The sequence below is a fragment of the Tursiops truncatus genome, chromosome 6, assembly GCF_011762595.2.
Source record: "Tursiops truncatus isolate mTurTru1 chromosome 6, mTurTru1.mat.Y, whole genome shotgun sequence".
NCBI classification, from domain to species: Eukaryota; Metazoa; Chordata; class Mammalia; order Artiodactyla; family Delphinidae; genus Tursiops; species Tursiops truncatus.
In genome coordinates, this window is record NC_047039.1 from 95894867 (window position 1) to 95921120 (window position 26254).

The 26254-nt window shown below is 56.1% G+C and overlaps 1 protein-coding gene across 1 annotated transcript in view; it reads left to right on the top strand.

Annotated features, from left to right (window-relative positions):
- The first annotated feature begins 2830 nt into the window (after positions 1 to 2830).
- The window catches only part of COL27A1 (collagen type XXVII alpha 1 chain), a 151045-nt gene continuing 127621 nt past the window's right edge, over positions 2831 to 26254 (top strand). The window contains 4 exon segments of the mRNA XM_073806461.1: positions 2831 to 3338; positions 9744 to 9814; positions 13986 to 15718; positions 23556 to 23609. Of these exon segments, the coding sequence (XP_073662562.1) occupies positions 3277 to 3338; positions 9744 to 9814; positions 13986 to 15718; positions 23556 to 23609 (1920 nt within the window). The 5' untranslated portion in view covers positions 2831 to 3276.

Genomic DNA, 26254 nt, shown 5'->3' on the forward strand with positions numbered 1-26254 from the left:
AAAGCAGGACTATGTACAAATTTCTTTGTTTTCACCCCATAGTGGCAGACCCTCTTCCCCCAGCTTTGTACAGGGGTTTGCACACTGTAAGAGTTAAAGAAATTCATTTAAATTATTAATGGTTTGAGCATCTATTGTATCCCAGGCTCCATGCTGGGTGTGGGGACACAGTTAGATCTGACCATGACAATACCATGTGACGTGTGCTACAATACGGGTGTGGAGCAGAGCTTTGAGCTGCACCTAAAAGGACAGAGAGTCTGTGAACAGGCAGAACGGGGGTTTCGGGGAGAGAACAGCCTGGGAGGAGACAGCATGGACAAGACCTTGAAATACGCCAGCTTGTCCAGAGCCTGGGTCCAGGCATCAGAGAGAGTGGAGCTCACTGCGAAGAATATGAAGTTGGAGAGGCTGGCAAGGATCTGCTCAGAACCCTCTAGCGGCTAAGATTTAAATCATCATGCTCAGCTGCAAAGACAGGAATCAGACTACCTGGGTTCGAATCCCACCTCCACTACCTAACAGCTTAGTGATCTCAGGCAAATTCCTTAACCTTTCAGAATCTCAGTTTTCTCATTTGTAAATGGAGATAACAGGCCTCCCGTAAGCGGTGGCACTTAGAACAGTGCCACACCTGGCTCAGGGGAGGCACGTGAGCTGCAAAATCCTGGGGGCTGCCAAAACCCCTTAGTCATGGAGCTTTACATTTAAGGGGGGGCAAAAAACCTCTAAGTGATCAAGATACATAATATTTTAATGCAATACCTTAAAAATGTCAAAAACATATCCCCCAAAATCCACGATGAACAAAAATACCAAAATTGTAAATAAACGCAGGATCTCCCTAGTGCAAGGGATGCAGCTCAAAATACATCAACGATTATCGGGCTGGGAGTTCGCAGCCTTCAAGAGCCGTGGGCTTCTGAAAACCTGGAGAACCGGTGGCCCCTCTCCCCCAGAAGAACGCACAAACAGGCACAATTTGTGCAGATTTTCGGGTGTTCCTGCACTTCTGGGGCTCGGCCAGGTGGAGGTTAAGAGCGCAGCTTCAACGTGGACGTGCCGGGGTGCTTCCATGCGCCGTCCAGCTGCCTGCGGGTTCCCCAGCACCGCGCTGGGCCTCCCTCCTGGCAGTCACCGGTGCTCTGCCCCCTGCAGGAAGCAGCGCGCGGCTACGCGGCTTCTTTTTCTGGCTTGCTTGGCTCGAGCGTCGGCCCTCCCACCCCCTTCGGCTTGGGACTTTTCCTAAAGTTGCTGAAACCAGACACCTTGCTCGACCGAGCCCGCGTGCAGCTACGGTTTAAAAGGCCGCCTTCAGCGCCCCCTCCCCGCCCCCAGCGAAGACTTCAAAAGGCCCGGCGGGCGCCGCGGCCCCTGCACCTATGAACCGCCCCCCGCGCCCGGAGCCCGTGCCAGAGTCCGAGGACGCAGAGCGGCTGAAGTTCGAGCGCAGGCGGACCGGGCGGGTGGCGCAGCCCGGCGCGCCCATGCCCCTCCCGGTGCCGCTGCGCTCCGAGCGCCCGCGCCCAGTTTAGGGAAGGGGACCCCGCCCCCCCGCCCCCGCTCCCGCGCCCGCGCCCGGGGCTGCGGGGACCCATGAATACAAATGCCGTTAGGCGCCCGAGGAAGGACCGACCGTCCAGCCTCGCATCTAGGGACCCAGTAAGTGGCCCGGGGCTCCTGGAGCGCTGGGGGTACGGGTGTGTGTATGCGTAAAGGTGCGCGCGTGTGGGGAGGGGGTGCGCGTGCGAGGAGTGAGTGTGTTTGTGCCCGCGTGCGATGGGCACTAGCGGAAACCTGTGTGCAAGTGGGGGTAGCGCGCGTGAGTGTGTGCACTTGGGCTGTTACGTGTGCACGTGAAGATACGTATGAGAGGTGTACACGCGGGTGTGTGCGTTGGGAGGATCTGGCTAGGCTAAACTAGTATGCATTTGTGCGCGTGTAAGCACTCATGTGCATGCGTCTGCGTGTGTGGAGTCCGGGTGTGCGCCAGAGTCCAGACACCCCAGGGTGTGTTTGTGTGAGCCCAGGAGGAGTGCGTGGCTGTGCCTGCATGTGAGTGAGTGTGAGTGTGTGTCTGAGTTTGGAGCAAGTGTAGATATGTGTGGGAATGTGTGTATGCACCAGGGAACAAGTCGTGGAAGTGGAGGCGGAGGGGGATTCTGATGCCAGGGCTCGAACTGGGGTTGTGGGTGTGCGAATTTGCCAGGTGTTTGTGGCGGCATCAAGGTGTGCAGTTCTGCGCTCCCTAGTGGGATCTGAGGGAGCCTTTGGTCTACTCTGGGGTGAGGAGGTAGGTTAAGCTCCCATTTCTTACTGCGTGGAGAGGAGAGAGAGAGGTGACCAACATTGAACAAACGCACCCACTACGTGCCCAGGAAAGTCTGTCCTCCAGGGCGCCCTGAATCTGGGAGGAAAATAGGTGTGTGTATGTGTGTGGTAGAACACTGGTTGTTGTTTTCATGAGAGTCTGGACACTGAGTCCTAGTCCCAGATCTGTCCCTGGAACTCCGGGTTCCTTTCAGCAATAGTATCTGTCCCTTTCCCCCTCTATCTTTGCCCCCAACTCGGGGACCCCCAGTCTCACGATCTAGAGGTCCCGAATCTCCGAACTGTGGTCATCCTGCTGTACAGTCTTGGCCAACTCCTTCCTCTCTGTGAATCTCAGTTTCCCCATCTTTACAGGGGGGCTGGGGGCGTGGAGTGTCTCAGCGGGACAGTCGTGGGCCCGCGGAGGCTGTGTCCCCGGCTGCGGCCGGCAGGGGGCAGCAGGGGGCAGCAGAGGGCGGCCCGGCGCGGGGAGGAGAGAAGGTGGAGAGCCACCGCGGGCCGAGACTTTAAATCGCCTTCATTTCCCCCAAATCCTTCCTTTTCCTCTCCTCCCCCAGGCCGGCGGGGAGGCAGCTTCCACCGCCCTCCGCGCGCCCTCGCCCGGCCTTGCTCTGCCTCCGGGGACCGCCAGCAGCCCGCCTCCAAAAGTTTGAATTTTGTTTTTTTTCCCCTGCTTCTTCTTCCTTTTCGGTGGAAGCAGAGAAGAGCGAGGCAGGGGCGAGCGCGGCGCCGGGACTCCTGGGACCATGGGCCTGGCGCGGGCGCCCGCGGAGCCCCGGCCGCGCTGCCTGCCTGCTCGGGCTCCCCTGGGAGCGGGACTGCGCTGGGGGCGTGGGGGCCGAGCGCTCTGAGCCCGCCTGGCGCGGCGGGGCGGGGGGCTGGCGGCCCCATGGGGCGCGCCCACACTTGCCCCCCGGGCTCGGGAGCATGAAGTAGGGGCCCGCCATGGGAGCGGGATCGGCGCGGGGGGCCCGAGGCACAGCGGCGGCGGCGGCGGCGCGCGGGAGGTGAGTACCGGCTCGGGGACGCCCCCTCCCCAGCTTCTTGCGGCTCCGGAGGCGGGGGTTCCCCGCCGCGCGGGACGCTTCCAGCGGAACGTCAGCTTCCTGCTCCTTCCTTCACCCCTGCGAGGCGGGCCGCCAAGGGTTAAAGCGGGCAGCGCCCCCGGCCCGGCGAGGGTTGGCGAGAGCGCTGCCCGCCCTTCCCTGCCTGGCGCGGCTGCCCGATCGCCTTGGGGCGGGGGCCGAGCTGGGGAGGGTCCCATGCAGAGCCAGCCCCGGGAATCGGGATTGGGGGGTGGGGGTGGCGCCTGGAGCGGCGGGCGGGCGCGGGGGGGGGCGGAAGGGGGCTTTTTGGATGCTTGGGGGAGGGGGGGATCTCCATTTCTGACTGTCTCGGTGTGTTCCAGTGTCCGTGTCCACAGGTCCCGAGCCTGTAAGTCTCCGTTTCTGTCGGTTCTCGGGAAACTTGTCTGCAAATTTCTAGGGCTGCGGGTCTCGGCTTCTGCTGCTGTCTCAGTGTCTGTGTGTCTTTGCACGTCCCCTGTTTCTGGAAATCTCCGCATGTGTGTCAGTCTGTTTGGGTCTGTGTGTCTCAGTGCTTCCCTGCTTGGGGAGGGGCGGGGGGTGGTCCTCAATGCCTGTCCTGCGTGTGAGAGAGGAAAAAGTGAGAGCCAGCATGTCAGGGCATAAAGGGCCCTGGGAGATGACTAATTCGAACCCCTCGTTGCACAGATGTGAGACTCAGGGCCAGAGAGGGGCAGGGAATCTCCAAGGAGGGGCTGGGACCCAGAGGCTCTGATTCCCAGCCTGTGGAGTAGGAGTTGTAAAGGAGTGAGCATGTGCCAGAGGGAGTCACCGCGTGTGGGTGTGTGTGGCAGTGGGCAGGATGGGAGCAGCCCCTCAGGGCCCTGTGGACTGTGGCTCCTGCTTACGGCCCAGAGAAGCGCAGAACTTGCTCCCTGTCCGTCCTGCCCCCAGGACCGGAGGACATTCCCAAGACGCTGGTCAGGGCTGTAGCTCCGCCCTTGGCCACCATGCCCTGCCCCCTCTGCGCTGGAATCAGGGGGGTGATGCCTCCCCCTCTCTTTCCCATGTCTTGGAAAAAGTGGGCTGGCTGAGATTCCCCCGCCCCTCACCGCCACACACACACACACACACACACACACACACACACACACACACACACACCACCAGTAAGCACACTGCTGACTCATTTTCTCCAGAAGACCCTGTGCCAGGGCAGATGCCAGCGGTTGGGTAGAAAAGTGGTACCAGGCAAGCGCCCCACAGTGGGGCCCAAGCTTTAGGTAAGTGGGCAGTGACACTGCGGCCCAGCCCCTGCCTCCCCAACCACTGCAGTGCCCCAAACCCTGCGCCCTCTGGCCCGCTGCGTGCCTCCTAGCTTTGCTCCCAGCCCAGCTTCCATGACACCGTTAGGGAGCATCCCTGGCCTCTCTTTCCTTCCCCTTCCTCCCTGTACTCAGAACACTCCTCCTCCCTCGTGCTTCCATAAGCCTGCCATCCGCAAGGCTCAGCTCAACAGCCATCAGCAGCCCTGATGCCGCACTGGAAGGGGCTTGCCTTCCAAATGTGACCCACGGTCTGTCCCTCCCCGAGCACACTCCGCCCATTACTTTATTGGCATAGGCTCTTCCTCCCTCTCTGTGTTCAGGGACCCTCTGGATACCCCACAACCTGCCTGGCACACGAAAATGCCATTTCAGTTGATGGCGGAAATGGAAGCAAAACATAAACTCACACCCACGGGCAGAGAGGGTACTTCAGTCAAGCCGTGCGAATCCTGCCTCTGCCCTGTGAGCTGGGGCAGGCACCTTGTCTTTCTGCTTCTCCTTTTTCTCATTCCCCCAAACGGGCATCCTCATTCCCAGCCAGAAGGGTGTTTGTGAGTATTAGTGGGCCTGTGCTTGTAAAAGGCTTTTAGGACGGGGCCTGGCATGTAGTAAGTGCTCAATAAATGGCAGCTGTTACTTATATATCATTATTCACTTCATCTTGAATGGATGTGGGAAACAACTGGAAAATTCTGGGCCGCATCCTATCCAGACAGATGCCCTGTCTGTGTTCCCATGGACGAGGTGTAAGGTGTGAAGAAAGCCTGGGCGTGGCTGTCTGGGCACGTGGGGCCTGGCCAATCCATGGAGGCAGGTGGGACAGGTTTGTCCCCCTTCTGTTTCCTGTGGTCCTCTGGCTGCATCCTTCCCAGCTTACTCCATGGGATAACAGCTAAGCCCAGAGACCACGGGGCTGCTTTCCTTGTGTTTCTGTGCCCTGGGTCTCAGCTCTGAGCTCACAGTGGGTGTTCAAATTGTGTGGGTCTCTGAGCGCCTGTATGTTCTCAGGTAACAAGGAAAGAGGAAAAACCATGCACACCAGCTGCAGGCTCTGGCCGGCCTCGTGGTCCAGGAGTAACCACGCTAGGTGCATTGGCAGAGGGCTTTTTGCAGGAGAAAGGAACACCTGGGTTCCCTTCTTGGAGGGCCGTGTGGCCAGGCTGTGTCCTCAAGGTCAGGCTCCCTAACTCGTGGCTCCCGTTTCGGCCGCCTTCTGCCGTCTCTGGCCGCTGAGCTCTGGTCTTCCCGACATTCTGGAGCCCTGGCTTCGCCCAGCCAAGGCCCACGAGTCAGCGGTGAAAACAGAAGTCTGGAAGAACAAAGCTCTGAGCCAGTGCAGGCACTAAACGTTATTAGCAGTAGCCTAAACAGGATTGGAACGGGAGCAAATGAATCGGCAGGGCCTCCCTCTGGGAGCCAACTTTCCAGGCCTGGAGCTTACTTAGATGGCTGTTGGCTCCCCAGGCTGCATCTCTGTTCCTGTTGGTGAAGGCTGGGACTCTGGTGTCTGGCAAGTAGGAAGTCCCTGTAAGTCTCCGATTTCTTCTCCACGGGAGACGAGTCAAGCGAAAAGGACTGTCTTCTAGGTGGTGGAGTCAGATGATGTGGGTCACTGACATTGCTGTGTGGCTTTGGGCAAGTCACTTCCCCTCTCTGGGCCTCAGTGGCCCATCTCTATAAAGAGGGGCTGGGACTAGAGTCTGGCCTCTATACTCCCGTGCTATACTTCGGCAGTTTCTGGGTCAAGTGCACACAGAATCCAGGTCTGAGAGGGTCAGTTGCATTTGTTGAGGTGAATGAAAGGGAGACAAATATTTTTGTAACAGGCCTTTTCAGGGCCGAAATTCTCGAGTCAGAAACCGCGGTGTTAGGAAGCTTAATTGAAGAGAAGATTCCGATCCCATCTCCCCTGTGAGTCTTCTTTCTCCCGACCTTTAGGGATGACAGATATTGCCCCCAATACGTCCTCTTATTCTCTAGAGGGTGGTCACCTTGGCATAACCCCAGCAGGAAAAACTGACCGAGAAGGATGTGCGTCGTTCTTGCACCTTCTCCTCTCCACCTGGCCTCTCTTTATCAGCTTGGGGAGCGTCCTAAGAAGGGTGGATGTGACGACACAGGGAGAGACTCAAGGAGTGAGAGCTGGTGCCTGGAAAGGGCTGGGAAGAGAGGAGACCGGAAGGAAATGGAACAGAGACTAGTAAGGTTGCAGGAACACTGGAGAGCTAGGGGCGGTGTCTTCTGAGGAGGCGTTCTCAGGAAAAATGAGTTCCCTGGTCCTCAAGTTCAGGCACTGCTGACCGACGGAAAGTGCAGTGAATTTCCTTATCGCAGACTTCTCCGAGCCTTTGCTATGCAGCTGTGCTTTGGAACTACCAAGACTGGGATGTAGGAGATGGCTCTTCCCCACTACATCTGGCCCCAGTTTCCTGAGTAGCTACTTGGCGGGTGTGGGAAATAGTACTGAAGAGCTGTGTCCCCAGAGTCTTCCCATGGTGACCTTGAGGAAGCACCTACCGTCCCTAGGCCTCAGTTTTTGTCAAATCAAACAAAGCTGCCTATTACTGTTCATCACAGCTGATGTGTCTGCCAATTTGCTTCAAGCGGGCAGGTCATGCCAGAAGGGTCAGCCTCTACCCTTCTCCCGAGACAAGACCAGGGCCGCTAGGCACTGACCTTTAGTGATTGCTAGTGATGCTCTGGAGGTGAGGCCCATGGAGGCAGGGAGGACAGACCTTGTGTAAAAGGCATTCTCACAGCAGTGGCAGCAGATTGGAGAGGATGAGGAGGGAGCAAGGATTATCTAGAAGCATCCCTGGAAAATGTCAGAGGTGGGGTGGGCCTGCTGGAGTTAAAGCTTTGGGAAGATACTTTGTGAAGTCCAGAGTCCTGTAATACCAGGTAACATTCATTCCTTCTGCAAAAATACTCTGAACACTTACTACATGCCTGCCAGGTGCTGGGAAAACAAGAGTGAACAAGACAGATGTGGTCCCTGCCCTGCAGGGACTTGGGCTAGAAAGGGAAACAGAGAAATAGCCAATGACCATACATGGGATACCTGGTGACGTATGTGCGGCAGGCTCTGGGAAACGACACCAAGGCTAGAATCTAACACATGAGTGGAAACTGACCAGGCAAAAGAGTAGTGTCTAGAGCACTTCAGATTAGCATGTGCAAAGGCCCAGAAGCGGGAGAAGGCTTTCAAGGGACCGTCAGCGTCTGAGTGCTGTTTGAGCTAGTTCACCTTACGCTCTAACTCTCAATTGAACAACGCTTAAACAATGAGGGGAGTTATTACCTCCCATATCAAGAGGCCCAAAGGAAAAGCAGTAATAGGGTTGGCCAATTCAGCATCTCAAGTGTCATCAGACACCCACTGTTTTTCCATGCTGTCGTCCTCACATGCTCGTGCGCCTTGTTACCTCATGTGCACAAAATAGCTGCAGCAGCAGGTCCTCACTCAACAACATGCACAGGCCAGAGGAAAACCTTTTCCATGTCCCTTTGAAATTCTTTCTTAGAGGCCCTGACAGGCATCCCTCACACCTCATTGGCCACATTTGGGTCACATATGCACGCCTAAGCCAGTCATTAGCATGGCAGATTCCCAGAGTGGGCTTAGACGTATCCAGATTCATCCAGTATCCTCTGAAGTTCAGGTCTCCCTGAACTAGCAGAAAGGGGGGTGGCTGTGGGAACCATCAGTGTCTTCCACAGTGTCCAGGTCAGGATTACCATCGATCCTAATTGCAATTAAATTGGAGTACTTGGTATTAAATCAGAGGGTGTTTTCCAAGGCTCCCAGGGAGCTGGGAAGAACCCGGGACTCCAGACATCCACCCTGGCAGATGGGTTTCCTGGATTACGTGATTCCCCAGAAGCACATCATCCTAGGCTTTCTCTTGGAAATGGATCCTGGGCCCACGTGTCCCAGCCTTTGCCCTCACCACCCGCCTGTCGGGGCTCTCTCTGCCTGCATCCTAGCTGGCCGACTCTGGCCACGTGCCGCCCTCCCCTTTGCCTGCCTCGGGATCAGATGCCCTGGTGGCTTCGGGTGTCGCCAGTGGCTGCTCCCACAGGAAGGTGAGATCGGATCACTGCCTCTGCCCATCTTGGCAGGATCCCCTGAGCAGAGCATTAACCCTTCCGGGCCCCAGAGTGCAGGGACAGCAGGGTTGGTCTAAGAATAAGAAGCACTTTGGTGGCTGGCAACAGGCCGAGCCCTTGACATGCATGAGCTCATTTAATCCTCACGCCTGACTTGCGAGATAGGGAGTGTCAGCCGAGTTGCAGAGGAGGAGACAGGCTCAGGGAGGCGGAGGGACTCATCCAGGGTCATACAGCTGGTAAGCAATGGGGCCAGGTCTGCACCCGTGGGGGCCTGACTCCCCGTCGTCTCCCCTTCTCTCCTTCACTCTCTCCCATTTCCTATCAGCATGAAGCCAGGAGGCAGATTCCTTAGCACACACTGGTCCTGGCTAAGGGGTCTTCTCCCGCCCTCCGCCGTGAGTCGAGATTGACTTCTCATCTTTCCTGCCCTTTGCAAAGTTTACCCGTCATCTAAGCAGAGCAGCCTGGTCTTCCCACTGACCTTTCAGCCCTGGCTCTGCTGCCCGCTGGGCCTCAAGATCTTGAGGCCACAGGACAGATGGAGAGACTGAGGCCCAGAGACGGGGTGCGGCAGGGGCTGTTCCCTCATTGCCCAGTGAGTCAGCGGCAGATTTTGAGCTGGACCCTGGGTCTCCTGACAGCCCAGGGCAGGGCTTCCTGCCTACTAGTTTCCGCCCGGTGACCTTGGTTTATTGATCTGTGGAAAGCGAGGTTGTATTCGTACTGTGTAAGCAGGTCCTACCCCAAGAGGCTGTGCCTGGACCCCCGGGAGCGTGGGCTGGTCCGACAGAGCCCTGAAGCCTGTGCCTCGCTTCCTGCCTCCCCTGGGCGGGACTGGGGTGGGACTGGGGCTGGGTGATCCACTCCCAACTCCCTGGCTGGACCTGGACCTGGACGTGAGAGGTGGAAGCTGATGTCACATCTGCTTGTGTCTCCTGGTCTCTAGGGGGTTTCTCTTCACCTGGATCTTAGTCTCCCTTGCCTGTCACCTGGCTTCCACCCAAGGAGCTCCTGAAGGTAATTCTCTCTTCTCTTTGTCCAGGGGGAGACAAAGGAGGACAGAAGGGATCTGAGAACGCAGGGGTAGGAGACATCAGTTCCCCTAATTGGAACTCAGTGCCTCGACTTTCTCATCAGTAGAATGGAGCCAGTCATTGGCAAATTTCTCTCTGGGCTTGAGAGAATCATGTTGGATGTTTTGTGAAGGGTAGAAAGGGCTCAGTGCAGAAATGTGGACAGGTGATGCTTTTGTTCCTCTCCAGGGCAGAATGTAAGTTACTTTGGGTCAGTAAGCTGCAGTTGTCCCTCTGTCCAATGGGTACCCCCAAGAAGTGCTGACCAGAGGCACGAAGGCCACCGCCATCACTGCCCACGCCTGTGATCCGCCCTCCCCTTCCCGTGAGATGCCACTCTTTCCGGCTGTCCCTGAGGAGCTGTCCAGAGGGCCCAGGCAGCGGGAGGCTGGCTACACCACTGCCCACAGAAACTGACGTCTCCCACATCTGTTTGTCAAGCGGCCACAATGCCACTTAAAATAGCAGCCCCTCCCCCTCCTCCACGCCCGCCCAGCACGGGCAGGCGGCCGGGCACTCCCAGAGCCCCTGTGGCCTGACCTGGCCACCGGGCAGGGATTGGGCCCCTGGAAGGGGAGGGCTGTGCCCGGAAGAGACTCCTGCTGCCCAGCAACATTTTGTGCAAATGTCATATTTTCCGAGCTTGCTCTTTCCCCCACAGAGTAGGTGAACAGCTGTCCAGAGTCCTGAGTCAGGCACTAGGAGGGTGGTGAGGAGAGGCTGGAGCAGTGTGGAGCCCGGTTTACGTAATAAAGGGATCTTGCTGTGGCCAGCTGGCCGGGTCCCTCCATCTTGGTTTTGGGCTGAATTCATTCCCCTGTCCCCCAGCTCCTCTCCCCTGATGGGATTCTGGATGTGTCTCCACCCTGCCTTCCAACCAGTCTAGGGGCTGCAGCGCAGGATAGGATAGCGTAGTGACGAAGGAAGGACAAAGACCCGGGGGCCAGCTGGGCCTTTTATTATAAGCTGTGTGACCTTGGGCAAGTTACTATCGCTCAGTTTTCTGACCCTCCTCTGTAAAATGGGGATAATAAACAGTACCCGCTGTATAAATGATTGAGAGAATAGAGAGAGATAACCCATGTGAAGCACATAGTAAGTGCTCAATAAATGTTAGTTCTTCTTCTTATTGTTAATTATATACTACCTGACAAGTTTGGGCAAGAGCGGCCCTTCTCTATCCCCGTGGAGCCCACAGTGGTCAGAGGCTCCCAGAGGCTTAGCAGTGACCACCTCTGTCAGTTCCAGGTAGCAGAGTTGGGGACTTGGCCCCTGAGCTGCAGGTAGTGTGCAGGGGAGGCCTGGAGACTGCCTGGTGTCAGTTTAAAAACCCACGTGGAGGGCTTCCCTGGTGGCGCAGTGGTTAAGAATCCTCCTGCCAATGCAGGGGACACGTGTTTGAGCCCTGGTCCGGGAAGATCCCACATGCCACGGAGCGACTAAGCCCTTGCGCCACAGCTACTGAGCCTGCGCTCTAGAGCCCGTGAGCCACAACTACTGAGCCCATGCGCCACAGCTACTGAAGCCCGCGTGCCCTAGAGCCCATGCTCCGCAGCAAGAGAAGCCACAGCAATGAGAAGCCCGCGCACCACAACTAAGAGTAGCCCCCGCTCGCCACAACTAGAGAAAGCCCGTGTGCAGCAATGAAGACCCAATGCAGCAAAAAAAAACAAAAACAAAAACAAAACCCATCTGGAGAGGATGATAAGGGAAACCTCCTCGGTGCCACCTGGCCCGGCCGGTTGTCATCTTCCCTGAGGGAGCGCAAGCGGCTGTAAGTTGCAGGGTGCAGGGAGAGATGTGTGCAGGCCTGAAAGCCTCTCAGGGGCTGCCGAGGTGGGACAGGGAGCAGTGACTTTCTGTCATTACAAGTGGCTCCTCCCTTTTAAGTTGTTTATAGTGAGAAGTATCTTACGATAGTAAGAGGCTTTCAGTGATTAAACGTATAAAGTATGCTACTACGCACAGTCCTTAAACAGTGTGGTTTATTTTACCTTAGGACTTGGGGACAGACAGGTGGGAGAAAGGAGAAATTTGAAGGGAAGTGAAGGCCCTCGGGTCCTAGGGAAGAATAAGAGTCTTCAATCCAAGCCAACGTGAAACAGCAGCCTACAGCTACAGAGTTCTTAGAACATTCTTAGCACTTTGTGGCCACCTCCAGGTCTGGTTTCCCTTGTCTTTCAGGCAGGGGAACTGAGGCCTGGGGGGCAGGAATAGACTTGGCCAGAGGTACCTGATGCAGGGGTGGGTGAGGATAGATAATAAGGAAGACCTCCGTTTCATCTCCCAACACCTCGATGAGGTAGGCACTCTTTGCAGCCTCGTTTTACAGCAGAGAGAACTGAGGCTCAGGGTCTGGACTCACAGGTGGTCTTGTCTGGCTCTGAAGTCCAGCCTTCTGACTCCAGAGCCTGCTACCATTATGCTGCCATGTTACCAGCACTCGGGTTCTCAGCTTTTTCCAGCCCATTTATCTCTCTGTCCATCCACCTGTCCATCTCACAGTGGTTGACCTAGGGTCTACTAAGAGCTGGTTGCATTCAGCCCCGTGCACCCCCCTCTTGCTCCAGGCGATGAGGGAGAGAGCATTCCACACTCAGGGGTTAGGATGCTGAGCTCAGAGGTGGGGGCATGAGGACCTTTCCCAGAACCCAGTTCCGGAGGCAGCCTCTCCTTTCCTGCTGAGATGGAGCTCCTGAGCAGGCTTCTGCAGACCCTGGCAGCTCAGCCAACTGGGGGAGGTCGAATGACCCGACGAGAGGCAAGGTCAGGAAACCTTTCCATAAACACCCTGGAAGCCCTCCTTTTGCTCTGGCAAGCCCAGTCGGCATAATTACCAGGCGGATGTGACCTGGCCAGACCACGGTCCCATGTCCAGACACTTCGCCAGAGGACAGAGTTTGCAGGGATGCCTTGATTACTTCCTCTGCTCTGTCCAAGGCCACACAGGGAGGAAGGGAGTCATTGGAAATGTCCTCTGCCTTCTGTGTAGACAGCAGCTCCCCCAGTCTGCTCCAGCCTGAGGAGACTTCGGGGGTGGGAAGGAGACTGGGTGAAAACGATGGTGAAACTAGTCAGGTCCCCTGGACAGCCTTCCCAAGCTCTGGTGACATGAACATTCCTGTCGTTCCCTCACTTATGGGCCAGCTTCCTGGAGGATATGGCTTTCAAGGAAGAGAGAAGGGGAAACAAACCATGGTGGGCAGGCTCTTATACCCTTAGTTCTAGCATTTGGTGATTATCATGATGTTTAATATTAATAGCTCCCCTTCAAAAGTGCTTATTTTGTGCCAGGCATTTTTTTCCAAGTGCATTCTCATTTAATCTTCACAACGTCCTTCTGAGTTTGGTATTACTATTACCCCATTTAAAAGATGGGAAAACCGAGGCACTGAAGTCACAAGGCTAGTAAGTCGTGGGATTTGAACTCAGGAAGTTTGGCTCCAGAGTCTGTGTTTTTAGCCGCTACAGATGGTCCCTAACTTACGATGTTTCGATTTTATGATTTTTTGAGTTGATGATGGTACAAAAGTGAAACCGTACTTCGAGTTTTTGATTTTGATCCTTCCCCAGGCCAGCGATATGCAGTATGATACTCTCTCTTGTGATGCTGGGCAGCGGCAGCCACAGCTCGCAATCAGCCACGAGACCACGAGGGGAAACAACCAATACACTTAAACCATTCTGAACCAGTACAACCATTCTGTTTCTCGCTTATAGTATTCAATAAATTATGTGAGATATTCAGCACTTTGTTATAAAGTAGGCTTTGTGTGAGATGATTTAGCCCAACTGTAGGCTAATGTAAGTGTTCCGAGCCTGTTTAAGGTAGGCTAGGCTAAGCCGTGATGTTCCGTAGGTTAGGTGTATTAAATGCATTTTTGACTTAGGATGTTTTCAACTTACCTTGGCTTTATCGGGACGTAACTGTATCATAAGTGGAGGACGGTCTGCATATGCAGGATCACGTAGCCAGACGAGGGATTGCTTCCAACTCTGTGCTGTCAGCCACAGCCATGGGGCAGCAGGTAGCAGTGGGTGGACTGTCCTCACCGTCTGTGCAGCCGGAAGCAGGCCCTGACTGTGTCCTCTCCCCCTCTGCCCTCCCTCTCCAGATGTGGACGTCCTCCAAAAGCTGGGCCTCAGCTGGACGAAGGCAGCGGGCGGCCGGAGCCCCCCGCCCCCAGGGGTCATTCCGTTCCAGTCAGGATTCATCTTTACGCAGCGGGCCCGGCTCCAGGCCCCCACGGCTGCTGTCGTCCCTGCCGCCCTGGGCACAGAGTTGGCACTGGTGCTGAGCCTCTGCTCCCACCGGGTGAACCATGCCTTCCTCTTCGCCGTCCGCAGCCGGAAGCACAAGCTGCAGCTGGGCCTGCAGTTCCTCCCCGGCAAGACAGTCGTCCACCTGGGGCCCCGGCGCTCCGTGGCCTTCGACCTCGACGTGCACGACGGGCACTGGCATCACCTGGCCCTGGAGCTCCGCGGCCGCACCGTCACCCTGGTGACGGCCTGCGGGCAGCACCGGGTGCCTGTCCCGCTGCCGTTCCACAGGGACCCAGCACTTGACCCTGAGGGCGTGTTCCTTTTTGGGAAGATGAGCCCACACGCAGTCCAGTTTGAAGGTGCCCTGTGTCAGTTCAGTATCTACCCCGTGACGCAGGTCGCTCACAATTACTGTACCCACCTGAGAAAGCAGTGTGGACAGGCTGACACGTACCGGCCCCAGCTGGGACCCTTCCTCCCCCGAGGCTCTGGCACACCCCTCACCTTCCAGACCGACCTTGCCCTGCTGGGCCTGGAGAACCTGACCACTGCCACGCCAGCCCGGGCGTCACGGCCAGCAGGCAGGGGGCCCAGGGTGACTGTGATGCCTGCCGTGCCCGCCAAGCCCCTAAGGACTAACAGCACAGGCCCGCACCAGCCCTTCACGGGTAGAGGCCCAGCCCGGACCCTCCGGCCACCTGCCAGGCTGTCAGCCAGTGAAGGGCTGTCTCCCGTGCCCCCAGCCTCTCCCGCCAGCTCCACCAGGCCTGTCCAGCCACTGCAGAAGAGCACAGCCACCAAAATCCCCAAAAGTCACCCCACCAAGCCTTCGGCCCCTTCTCCTTCGATGGCCCCTGTCAAAAGTCCCCGCCCCACCCGGAAGGCAGCTCCGCCTTCCTTCACAAAGGCAGCGCCCCCAACCAAGAAGCCGGTGCTACCCACCTCCCACCCAGCTCCTGACAGAGTCTCCTGTCCCACAGTGAAGCCTATCCAGAGGAACCCTGTGACGCCCAGACAGCCAGCACCCAGCACCCGGCCCCTACCTCCTGCTGCCAGCTCCTCTAAGAGGTCTTTTCCCCCAGTGGTCCAGGCGGAGGCCAAGACGAGCAGTCATGTCAGTGAGCTAGCCCCTGCCCGCACCAACACGCACACACCTCCCCGACCCGCCGGCCTGCCCCCATCACCTGCCCCCAGTCCTAGGGCTTCCAGGACTGCTCGGCCCCAGGCCACAGCGATGCCTCCCACCCTCGCTCCTGGTTCAGCCCCCACTGGAAGCAAGAAACCCACTGGACCAGAAGCCGCAAAGAAAGTCAGATCCAAGAGCAGCCCCTGGAAGGCCGTCCCTCTCAGACCTGGGAAGGCAGCCAGGGATGTCCCAGTTAACCATCCGACAACTGGGCCGAGCCCCAGGCAGCTGCGGCCCAGCCAGCAGACCACCCCGGCCCCAGTGCTGGCCCCGGCGCCATTCCTGTCCTCCAGCCCCCAGCCCATGAGCACTGGCTCTTCGTTCTTCCACCTGGTGGGACCTACACCTTTCCTGCTGCTGATGGGACCTCCGGGGCCCAAGGGAGACTGTGGTTTACCGGTAAGACTGGGTGGGGTGTGCCTGCTGCCTGGAGCTTGAGCGGGTGACTGGGGCAGGTAGGCAGTTGCTCCTGTTCAGGGCAGAGGAAGTGAAGCAGCTTAGAGCAGGGAGCTGCTTACAGGCAGGTCCTTGACTCCAACCCGGGTCCCCCATGCCTCCACCTCGGCTGTATTCATGACTGCACATCCTGCCCCAGATGTGTGATCCCCTGGGGTGGACTTGGGTCGGGTGGCCCTCTCCAGGTAAGAGCAAACCCTGGGCTTTGGTTAACCCAGGCCCCAAGTCCCTCTTTGCTAGCCTCACTGTAAAGGTTGAGCGGCTTAAGGAAAACCACGAACTGACTGGCCCCAGGTTACGCAGTCCCCAAAGGCCTGAGCCCTGGAACAGGGTTCCTCCAGCTCACCAGCTTGTCTGCGAGTTTCAGGCGAAGGTCGCACACGGGTAGGGCTGAGTGTGTTTTCTTTTGCACGTGCAGCATTATTTAAAAATGTTTAATAAGTTATTAATATTTTTTTAAATGTGAGAGATTTCTTCTAAAAGACTGGGTGACCGGCTTTTCTTGGAAGAGGGAGAGATGCAGTGGCCCGTGGGCTGCGGCTGTGTCAGGGCTGCTGCTTTAGACAGGACAGGCCCCCTCCTGTGTGTGCCTGTCCACACGTCTCCCGCTTGGCCTTCAAATCCAGTCCTTTCATCTTGTTTCTGTTACCTGCCTGGCTCCTGTAGATATTTGATGTGTGGCCCCTGGTAGAGGAGTTCGGGGTGAGGAGGGTCAAGGAAGAGAGAAAGAACCTTCCACGTGCAGGAAACGGTCTCAGGGTCGATGCCTCCGGCATGCCTGGGACTGTCTCCAGGGGCAGCGACCTTTCTGCAGCTGGAGGCCAATTCCTCCGGGTGGGGAATGATAAGATGGAGTTTCCAGAAAGCTCGGGCCTCTGCTCTGTTCTCCTTCCTTGGAGATGACCACCGTGTGGGTTCCTCCTTCCCGGGGCCGGATCGCCCACCAGGCTCCGTGCTTGGGGTTAGGCTCCCCACAATGTGGAGACAGTGGCAGATACTGGGAATTCCCAGGCCTTACAAACACACTTAATGAGTTTTAATAATCATTAGGAATAATATTTATTCAGCCTGTCTCCAAGGGGACCGAGAGCCCGTTTTTATTATAACCATATTGTAGAACTTACGGAAATTGTATGCATTGCTTTGCAATTATGTCAACATTCTGCTCAAGTCCCGTGCTCTGAACTTGGCAGGGTATGGAGTGGGGAGCTGAGCGAAGCAGGAGAAACCCTTTTCACCCCTCCAGGCTACCCAGTCGTACTCGGGCACCAGGTACCTTTGGCCTGTGATAGCTCAGCTTCCCAAGCTGTGGAGGGGTTGGCCTCACTGGCTGTGAGGTCAAAGGGGGTGAAAGGTCCCCCCGCCGAGTGGAGGAGGCCAACCCTGTCCCCCAAGGCTGTGTGTGACGTGGAATGAGGGAGGCCGTGTCCAAGCCAGCAGAACTGGAGCAGCAGCAGGCTTTCAGGGTGTAGACTCTGCCGCTGGGCCTTTCGGGTACCTGAGCCTCCTGGGCTTTGGTGATGTGGGTCAGCAGGAAGTGAGGCCTCCCGCCAGATCTGGTCTTGAACTTCGCCCCTTATCAAAGAAGGTGCTGGAGTTGACCTGTTCAGGGGATGGGTGCTCAGGGACCATTCAGTTCACCCTCATCATTGGGCGGGTAAGGAGCCTAGACACTGTGTCCAGAAAGGGCCAGGATTCGCTCAGAAGCCACACAGCACGTGGGAGGCAGAGCTGAAGTGTACGCCCCAGCTCCAGACTCCAAGATCAGCACATTCCAGTCCCCGCCGCCCCCCCCCACCCCAAGTGTCTGCTCTGAGACCCTAGGACTCAGGGCTGAGAGGCTGAGGGCTTCAGCGCTGTGTCAGGCCCTGTCCTTGGTCTCAAGTGAAGAGTTCAATGTCTAAAAAATCTTCTGTTTCTGTACCTATCACGTTCATGAGTTACTTCCACACACGTGGCATCTCCCTTTAGGACCTTGTAGAAACTGATCCAGGCGGGTAGGATGTGTGCACTAACCCCTCCTCTACAGATAAGAGGACCAGGGTTGGGGAGACAAAAGACTTGGCCAAGGGCACGCAGCATGTTCTTGCAGGAGGAGCTGGGATGCAGCTTCAGTGAGGACCATGGCTCTTCCTCCTTCTCCAGCCCAGAACAGATGAGGGCAAGAGGGAAGACATCAGTGTGCCCAGGTGCCATGCTGCCTCATGTCCCGTGCTGTCCCCTAATCCCACCCTCCCCCCGGCTCGGAACCTAGTCTCACTCCAGTAGGAACCAAGAAGCTTCTAGAAGCTTTGTCCAGTCCGCTGTGGCAAACTGGTGGCGAACTGGTCATTTATATTTCACCAGATATCAGAAATTATTCATTGAGGTGGCATCTTTGAACAGCAGTGACAAGAACTCGTGTTTCTTCTGTTTTCTCTTATCCCCGCCCCAAACCCTCAGATACATTCAGGATCTAACCCCAGCAGAGCAGAAGCTGTGCTGCCCGGGACATGGGGCTTAATTGTCCCCAGTCTGGGCACACGCAGACCTGGGTTTAAATCCTGGCTCCACTCCTTACTAGCTCTGCGGTCCCGACCCACTCTAAGCTTTGGTTTCTGCAGACGGTAATAGCTCCCAACTCCTGTGAGGAAGCCGGTTGAGGAATCTCCAGGGCTGCCTTGGAGTTTTCGATTTGCTGGGTGATTTGGGGAACTTCTTTCCTCTCCCTGGGGCTGTCTCCCCACTATGACCCAGTGTTGGGAGAGCTCCCTTCTTAGAAATGACTGCAGGACCTTTCAGAGCCTGAGAGGGTTGTTCAAGGCTGTGTCTGGCCAGTTCTGCATGGTTCTCGAGGGGCACGGGACAGACTGGCAGAGGCTGAGACAGAGCTGTGGGCCCACGCCTGCCAGGAGTTGTAGCACTGCGGGAGGGAGCTCTGTGGGAGCCCCAGGAGCAGGGGGAACATGGAAAAGCTGAGCTTGGCCCCGGGTGACTAGGGGCGGGGAAGCTGTGGTTCACAGAGGCTGCACAGAAGCTGCACAGAAGCCCCACGCCCAGGAGGAGGCGAGTCAAGGCCTTATTTATTCACGATCAGGCTGCTGGCATTTGCACACCCTTGCACTTTTTCCAAGCGTTACCTCGGGGAGACCCGGCCGAGCGCCTGGCCCACAGCAGATGCTCCATGACTATCTGGGAGATGAATGAAGGAATTTGATCCTTACGGAAAACAGGTTGTCCTGACACGCAGGCCAGGCTCTTTGAGGTTACACAGATCTTTGCTGCCGGTGCAGTAAGGAGGCGCTTGTAGTGCAAGAGCACACAGACTTTGGATTTGGAATGACCTGGGTTTGAACCATTCCCTTATCCAGCCATCTTTTCATTCTTTCAACAAATGTTGAATGAGTGCCTTCTAGGTGCTAGGTGCTGTGTGACCTTTGGTAAGTCACTTAACCTCTCTGAACCTCAGTTTTTGGCCTCTGTAAAACAAGGGTATGGTACCACCTACCTTTCCAAAGTTGTGTGGGTTGTCTGAGATGAGAGGCGTAAAGCACCCAGCTTTAGAATATGGGTTCCAGTGGATGTGTGTGGCTGATTGTTGATGTGCAAATGGTTGAGGTAGGGGCATTGTTGCCCTAAGAGAACCAAGAGGTTCTGGCACAGGAGGGCCTTCATGCCGTTGGCAGTTAGGAATCAGGGCTAGATCTTGAGCAATTCACCCCTTACACTGGTATCATCTAGAATCCAAGAGAACGGAGGGGCATTTTGCTTTGTCTTTGCATATGATTTTTGAGCTCCTGCTGCGTGCCAGGCTCTGTGCTAAGCAGTTTGTGTGCTGTGTCCTGTGACCCCAGGCAGAGAACAGGGTAATCGAGGAGAGTTTAAGGAAGGCATTATTTACAGAGGTGTTGGCATCATCAAAGGAATCAACAGGGGCTGGAGAAGCACATGGGGTCCAACGTGAATTACAAGGGGAGGGGAAGGTGTTGCTAGAAGCCAGTGAGAGTTAAAGCATGAACAGGGGTCTCGAACAGGAGCTGGGACCAAACTATAGCACAGCAAGGAGGGAGCAGGGAGAGAAATAGCCCACCCGCCCTCTCCTTCTACTGGAAGAAGAAGTTTCTTGCTGGGGTCTCCCATTGACCAAACTCAGCCAGAAGCAGAGAGCGGGAAAGCCTGGCAGTGCAGCCTGTAGAGGTCAGCTTCCCAGGGCACAGAATGGATCTGGGGAGCAAATGGAGAATAACCAGCACGCGCATACATTATCTTGGGGAAAAAAAAAAGGGGGTATTGTATTCCTATTTTACAGCTGGGAAAACTGAGACCCAGAGGCATAGGGAGATGAAGTAATCTGCTCAAGGCCTGTCCCAGTAGGCCCTTCCCTAGGACAGAGACTGGGGAAAGCTCAGTGCCCTTTGGGCTAACCTTGGGAATAATCGTGAGCTCAGATGGTTAGAGATGGGAGGGCCTTTTGAGATCTCCTGCCTCCCCCACCAGGCAGCAGGCACTGAGCAGAGACCCAGAGAATGAAAGGTCATTGCTCAGGGTCACCTGGCTGTTAGCAGCTCACTCAGGACTGGACTCAGGTCTCCCAGATCCCAGGCCTGCGAAACCTCTCCTTGCCTGCTGCCAGGGGCCATGCCAGCCAGGACTTACTTCCTTCTGCAAGGCTTGGCAGGCGGGCTATTGCAGCTGGACACAAGGGTGGACTTGTTCCGGGGGATGGGGTTCCCCTAGGCCTGACTGTTGGAGGCCAGGACCCTTGGGGGAAGCCCAGAGCGGCTGCCTGGTTGTTTCCATGGCTCTGTTTGCGTGAGCCCCGAGCCCAGGCCTCGTCCACCTCCCCCAGACAGGCCTGCAGCCCCCGCTCCCCTCCCCCTCAGCTCCAGGCCCTCTCAGAGGCCCCGTTGTTTGCAGCGTGGAGTGGAAAAATCCCACCCTGGCCTTGTGAATCATCCCGGAGTCACCCGCTCAGGCTTCGGGCCCTGGAAAGAAATGGCAGCGTTTTTCCACTGCACGGTGAGCAGGCAGGGTCTCGGATCAAGCGAGAAGGGCAGGGGGCACCCAGCTTCACTGCGTGTGGGAGGGTCAGGCCTGCCTGGGGCCGCAGCTGGGCTGCTGGGCTGCCATGTCAAGGAGTCCAGCTGTGAACTGACATCACCAGGCGGGGCCGTGGGTCCTGCCTGGCACTTAGAGTCTGTTTTGCAGATATCAAGGATGAGGTCAGACTCCAGGCTGGATGCCAAGAGGGTGTGTCCAGGCCACTGCAGTGGTGGCTGTCCCAGGGCCCACCGGGGAGCTACACCCCACGGAGACTGCCTCTCCCTGGAGCCCTGCACCATCTTTCACCCCTCCGGGCCTTGGCCACCTTCTCTGGGAGACGGACGTGATCTCACCGTTTCTCTCCCACTGGAAAACCTAGAGGAGGACATCACCACAGAAATTCAGGGAACGCCAGTGTTGGGAAGGTTCTGGGATGGTCATTTCACAGATGCCCACACAGGGGAAGGGACTTACCCAAGGTTGCGCACCTGGTCACGACGCACCTGGCCGAGATTGCCTGTGAGGAAGCTGCCCAGGATAAGAGAACCAGTCAAATGATCCTTGGTTGAATCCAGGCCCTACCTGTTAGCTGTGTGGCCTTGAGCAAATCACTTTGCCTCTCTGAGCCTCTCTGTGGTTTCTCATCCGTGAAGAGGGTTCAGTCATGATAAAGGTACCTGCAGTAACGCTTGGCCTCAGCACCCCGCACTTCCCCTTGATTCTGGGTCACCTGGAAGAATAGGGCCGAGGAGGACCTTCTAGGAGGGGAAACCTTTGCTCTCCCCCAAACAGATGCTGGGGAAGGTGACTTAAAATTTTGAGTTGGGGAGTTTCCAGCAGCTTGCTTAACAGAAACAGCACTAACTTTCTGGGCGTTAACTGTGTACCAGGCACTAGGATTTGCACTTTTTACAGATTACCTGTCAGCTAGGTGCTGGTACAGCCTCATTTTACAGTTAAGGAATGAAGCCTTGGAGGCTGGAGGGAGCTGGCCCAAAGCCACACAGCTAGTAAGTGAGGGCGCCCAGTGTGGACCCAGGCCCCTGTCTTATACTGCATTCTACTACTTCCCAGGGAGGAGCAGAGAGTAGGCTGGCCCTGAATCTCCAACCCCCAGAGGTAGATAAAAGACTAGAAACTGTCCACCCCGCCCCTGGGCTCTGGATGGAAGGAATGCTGCCTGCTGCCAGTTTGGCCAGAGGTACCTGGAGGCTCAGATGGCCAGGACTTGCACTAGGTCACGCAGAGCCTCCCTCCCTCCGGCCGGGGCTCTTTCCAGTGACCCCGGGGCCTTGGTACCCATATCTGCCTGTCTGGATCTCTCTTCTGATTTTTATTTATGGACAAGCAAGCACGTGGTGTTCACAGACCAGAACTGTGAATCAAGGCTGCCCAGCGTGAGATCTGGATTAATTACCAGCCAAATCATACTGGGTTTTCAACACTGATTTTAACTCTGGGCAGGAAACCTGGAATCTCGTTGATGGTTATTTGAAACAAATGAATTCCCCAGGCCTCACACATCCTTGAAAGCCTGGCTTCCTTTGAAGGCTGTGTTCAGTTCTTTACATCAGGCACTTAGTTAATCCTCATTCACTCCTTTGGGGTAGACAGGGCAGTAGCTGTGGTAAAGGAGAACTGTGGAGACTCAGGCTGAAGGCCTTGCACCAAGTCTCCAGCTATTAAGTGGCAGGACTAGGATTTGAACAAAGGTCAGACTGCGGTTTAGTAAGTCTGCTGGGCTGACTTGCTTCCTATGGGAAGGGAAGAGAGGTGAGGCCAGACAGGTGCTCCCTGAATGCCACGATGCGGGGTTAGGCCCGTCTTATGTGGGAAATGGGGAGCCATTGAATGTTGTTGAGCAGGGGGAATGCCTTGGGAAGGTGAACCAGGCTGTGTGGAGGAAGACTGGAGGGGGGAGAGGGCGGAGGCAGGGAGACAAGTGAGCGGGCTGTTGCGCGTTCTCAGGGCATGGTGATGAAGGTTGGACCCGGCTGTGACCACTGGAATAGGTGCAACATTTGACTGACGATTGCATACTAGGCATTGTGTTATATGTTTACCATCTCATTTCATCCTCGCGATAATCCAATGAGGAGGGCATTATTACTGCATTTTATAGGCACAGGCTGGTTAAGGAACTTGCCCAAACCCAGCTGGTAGGTGGTAGCACTGGGATTTGAACCCAGGCCTGTCTGATGTAGCAGTCTTTGCTTACACCCTTGATGCTACACTGCCGCTCCGTGGTGCAGAGATGCTGGTGTGACCTTGGACAAGTCCCTTCTCTGCTGAGGCTCTGCAGATAACTTGGCTGAACTCTGAGATCTCTTGCTGAGCCTTGGGGAGAGAGAGATGACTCATATCCCACTAGTTCCTTTGAGAAGACCATGGTCTAGTGGGAGCAACGGGCTTCTAAGCAGATAATTCCCCAAATATAGTACAGTGGCCTTTAAAGCAGAGGGAAAGAGAGGGCTTGGCCCAACTTAGGGGAGGGATCAGGGAAGGCTTCCTGGAGGAGGCGACACCCTAAGGTAGTTGAGTAATAAAAGATGAGCGCTTCAAAGACCAAGAAACAGCAGCTGCAACGGCCTGAAAACCCCAAAGAGCATGCATTCCTCAGGTAGGTACCTCAAGGGATCCCTCTTCTCAACCATAGGGTTTCCATGCCCAGAGCTCTGGATAGGTTTGTTGAATGACTACGTGATTCCATTCTCTTCTGCCACTGGGCACTGATGCTGTCTTCTTGCTTTTTATTCAGGGTCCCCCTGGGCTGCCTGGGCTCCCTGGACCTCCTGGTGCACGGGGTCCTCGGGTAAGTGATCACGCGCTGTCCTTTTGAGTTCTGGTAGGCTCTGTGTCCTGTACCCCATCGCCCCTGAAGTCTCAGCTTTGCTGTGTGTCCTTATGCTGCCTGGCACCCGTTTTCCACTTTGTCCATTGGAGTGGACGTAGGGCTCTTAGGGGGCACTGTGTAGCCAGACGTGGCATGGGACAGTGAGAACCTCTTGAAGAGTCTATGCTGTCTATTGTGGGTATCACCCTTGGCAGCCTGGAGTGGAGAAGGGGTTTCTGCCCATCCCCTCAGCTGATGGGCTTTAGTGTTTGTCCAGGAAAAAAGCTGACTTGGGAGAGCCTGACACTTGCATCCATCTTCCCATCTCTGCTGGGACAACCTGGGGTAGCGATGCTGACATAGGCAACCAGATGGGCCGTGCCAGGGATGGGGTGAGCTTCCCATGCTGAGAGGTTCAACCAGAGTCTGGAGAATGGCTTGGCAGGGCTTTGGTGGCTGGTAGGAGCTAGCCGGAACCTCGGAGTGAAAAGCAGCTCCGGTCTGTTATGCCTGGCATGTCACGTAATGCTGTCTTATTTTGATCCTCTCTCCTTCCAGGACCCCCATGGGCCAGTGTGACCACTCTCATTTTAGGGATGAGAAAACCGAATTACTAGGAAATGGAAGAGCTAGGACTGGAACCCAGGCTCTTAACCATATAATACTGGGACTCTTAGGGGTCCTCTTGGAGAGAAATCTGTCGTTTTCCCAAGAGGGCTCAGACCCATGGCGCCTGGCATCTGTGCCCAGGCTGAATCAGCCTTTCCCACGCTGGGGGCCTGGCGAGGCCCTGGCAGAGATAGCTGCCTGGGGCATATTTTTAGCTCTGAGCCCAGAGGATGGTTCTGGTTATGCAATTACTCGAGCCCTAGTTCCCTCCAGCCCTGGCCCTGTGCTCCCTGGGCCCAGGGCTCTGGAATCTGCTGTCCGAAGTGGCATTTCCTCCTGGCTTTGGAGTCTCCATGGGGCACTTGCCCAGAGCTGGGGACCACAGAGGTATCATGGACAATGCTGGCCAAGGGACCTTGTAGCCTGGGACCAGGATGAGGCCCCTGGACGTAGCAGTCTGCCTGAGCCTCCAAACTCCTCCTGAGCCCCTAGCCTCTGTGCCTTTGTTTGGACTGTCCTCTTGACCCGGCATGTCCTCCTTGGCAAATTCCTCCTCCATCCATAGCTCAGATCAAATGCCGCCTCCTTTTCTGATGATCACCTCCTTCCTGGCGCTCCTGCGGCACTTAACTGCCCCTCTGGCTGGCATGGGTCCCTTGTAAAAGCTCACACTGGCCACTGAACTCTGTCACCTGGGTGACGTATGCAGGATCTCATCCCATCTTCCCAGCCTTCCCGATAAGTAAGTTCCAATACTATCCCCATTTTACAAGTGAGGAAACTGAGGCTCAGAAGTGTTCAGTTGCTTTCGATAAGTTCAAACACAGAGTAAATGCCAGAGCCAGGATGGAACCCGGACAGTCTGACTCCACAGCAGCAGACAGTCTGACTCTTAAACTACCTGTTGTGCTAATTTTTCCAATCAACTCAACTGAGCCTCTCTGGGCCAGAGACAGGCGCTGTTGACTTTTCTTTTTCACCCAATGCCTAGCAGAGTACCCTGTGTGCAGAAGGTGCTGAGCAAATGGTTGCCGATGGGTTCTAGTCTGGGAGTCAAGAGCATTTCCCCCAAGAAGCTGTGTGACCTTAGGCAAGTCCCTTCCCTATTCTGGGCCTCAGTTTCCACATCTGTAAAACACTGGATCATGGTAAGGCATTTCCATCCAAAGTTCCTACCAGCTCTGAAATTCCACAAGTGAGGGAATGACTCTCCTGACATCCCTCTCAGGCTTTCGGAGTACTCCCCACTCCCTGCTGCCCATCACCCTGTTTCTAGACTGGAAATTCCATAGATCATAAAATGCCAAAGATAATAGAATGCTGGGATTAAACAATCCCAGTTCCTCTGTACAGATGGTGGTTCTGGGGCTCAGGGAGGGTCAGGGCTTTATCTGAGGTCATCCAAAGCTCTGTGGCTGGCCCCTTTCCACCTCTGCATACTCCCTCAACCCATCGAGGGATGCTGGGGAATCCCTAGGCCCTCCCTCCACTCGGCTTTCTGGGCTGCAGCATTTGTAGAGTCAGTCTGCTTGGCTCCCAGTCAACTATGTGATTCATTTCTCTGCAAGGCAGTGGCTGGAGAGGAGTGGAGGAGTGGGGATGGGAAAGCAGGAAGCCCTCACCTTCACAAGCTGCAGATGGGGTAGCCGAGCGCTCTATCCCTCCATCTTTAGGGCAGCTGGGGGCACAACTGGGGAGAGGTAGTCAATCTTGACATTGCCCGGCACAGCCCATGCCTGGTTCTAGGATGCTAGATGTGAAGGTCCCCTCCTCAAACACCCCCGTCCAACCTTTTCCCAATTCAGGCTGAGCTCTAAAGTTAGAGCCCAGGAGCCCAGGCTGGGGTGAAGCTCTGAGGTCTTCCAGATTCCTTAGACACCATGAGTCCCTGTCATTCATGGAACTGATGGGGAGACTGAGGCTGGAGAGGGGGAAGGCTCAGAACTGGGACCATATTGCATCTAGGTGCCAGGAGGCAGCGTTTGGTGAAATATTGGGAAGGGGCTGGAGGGTTG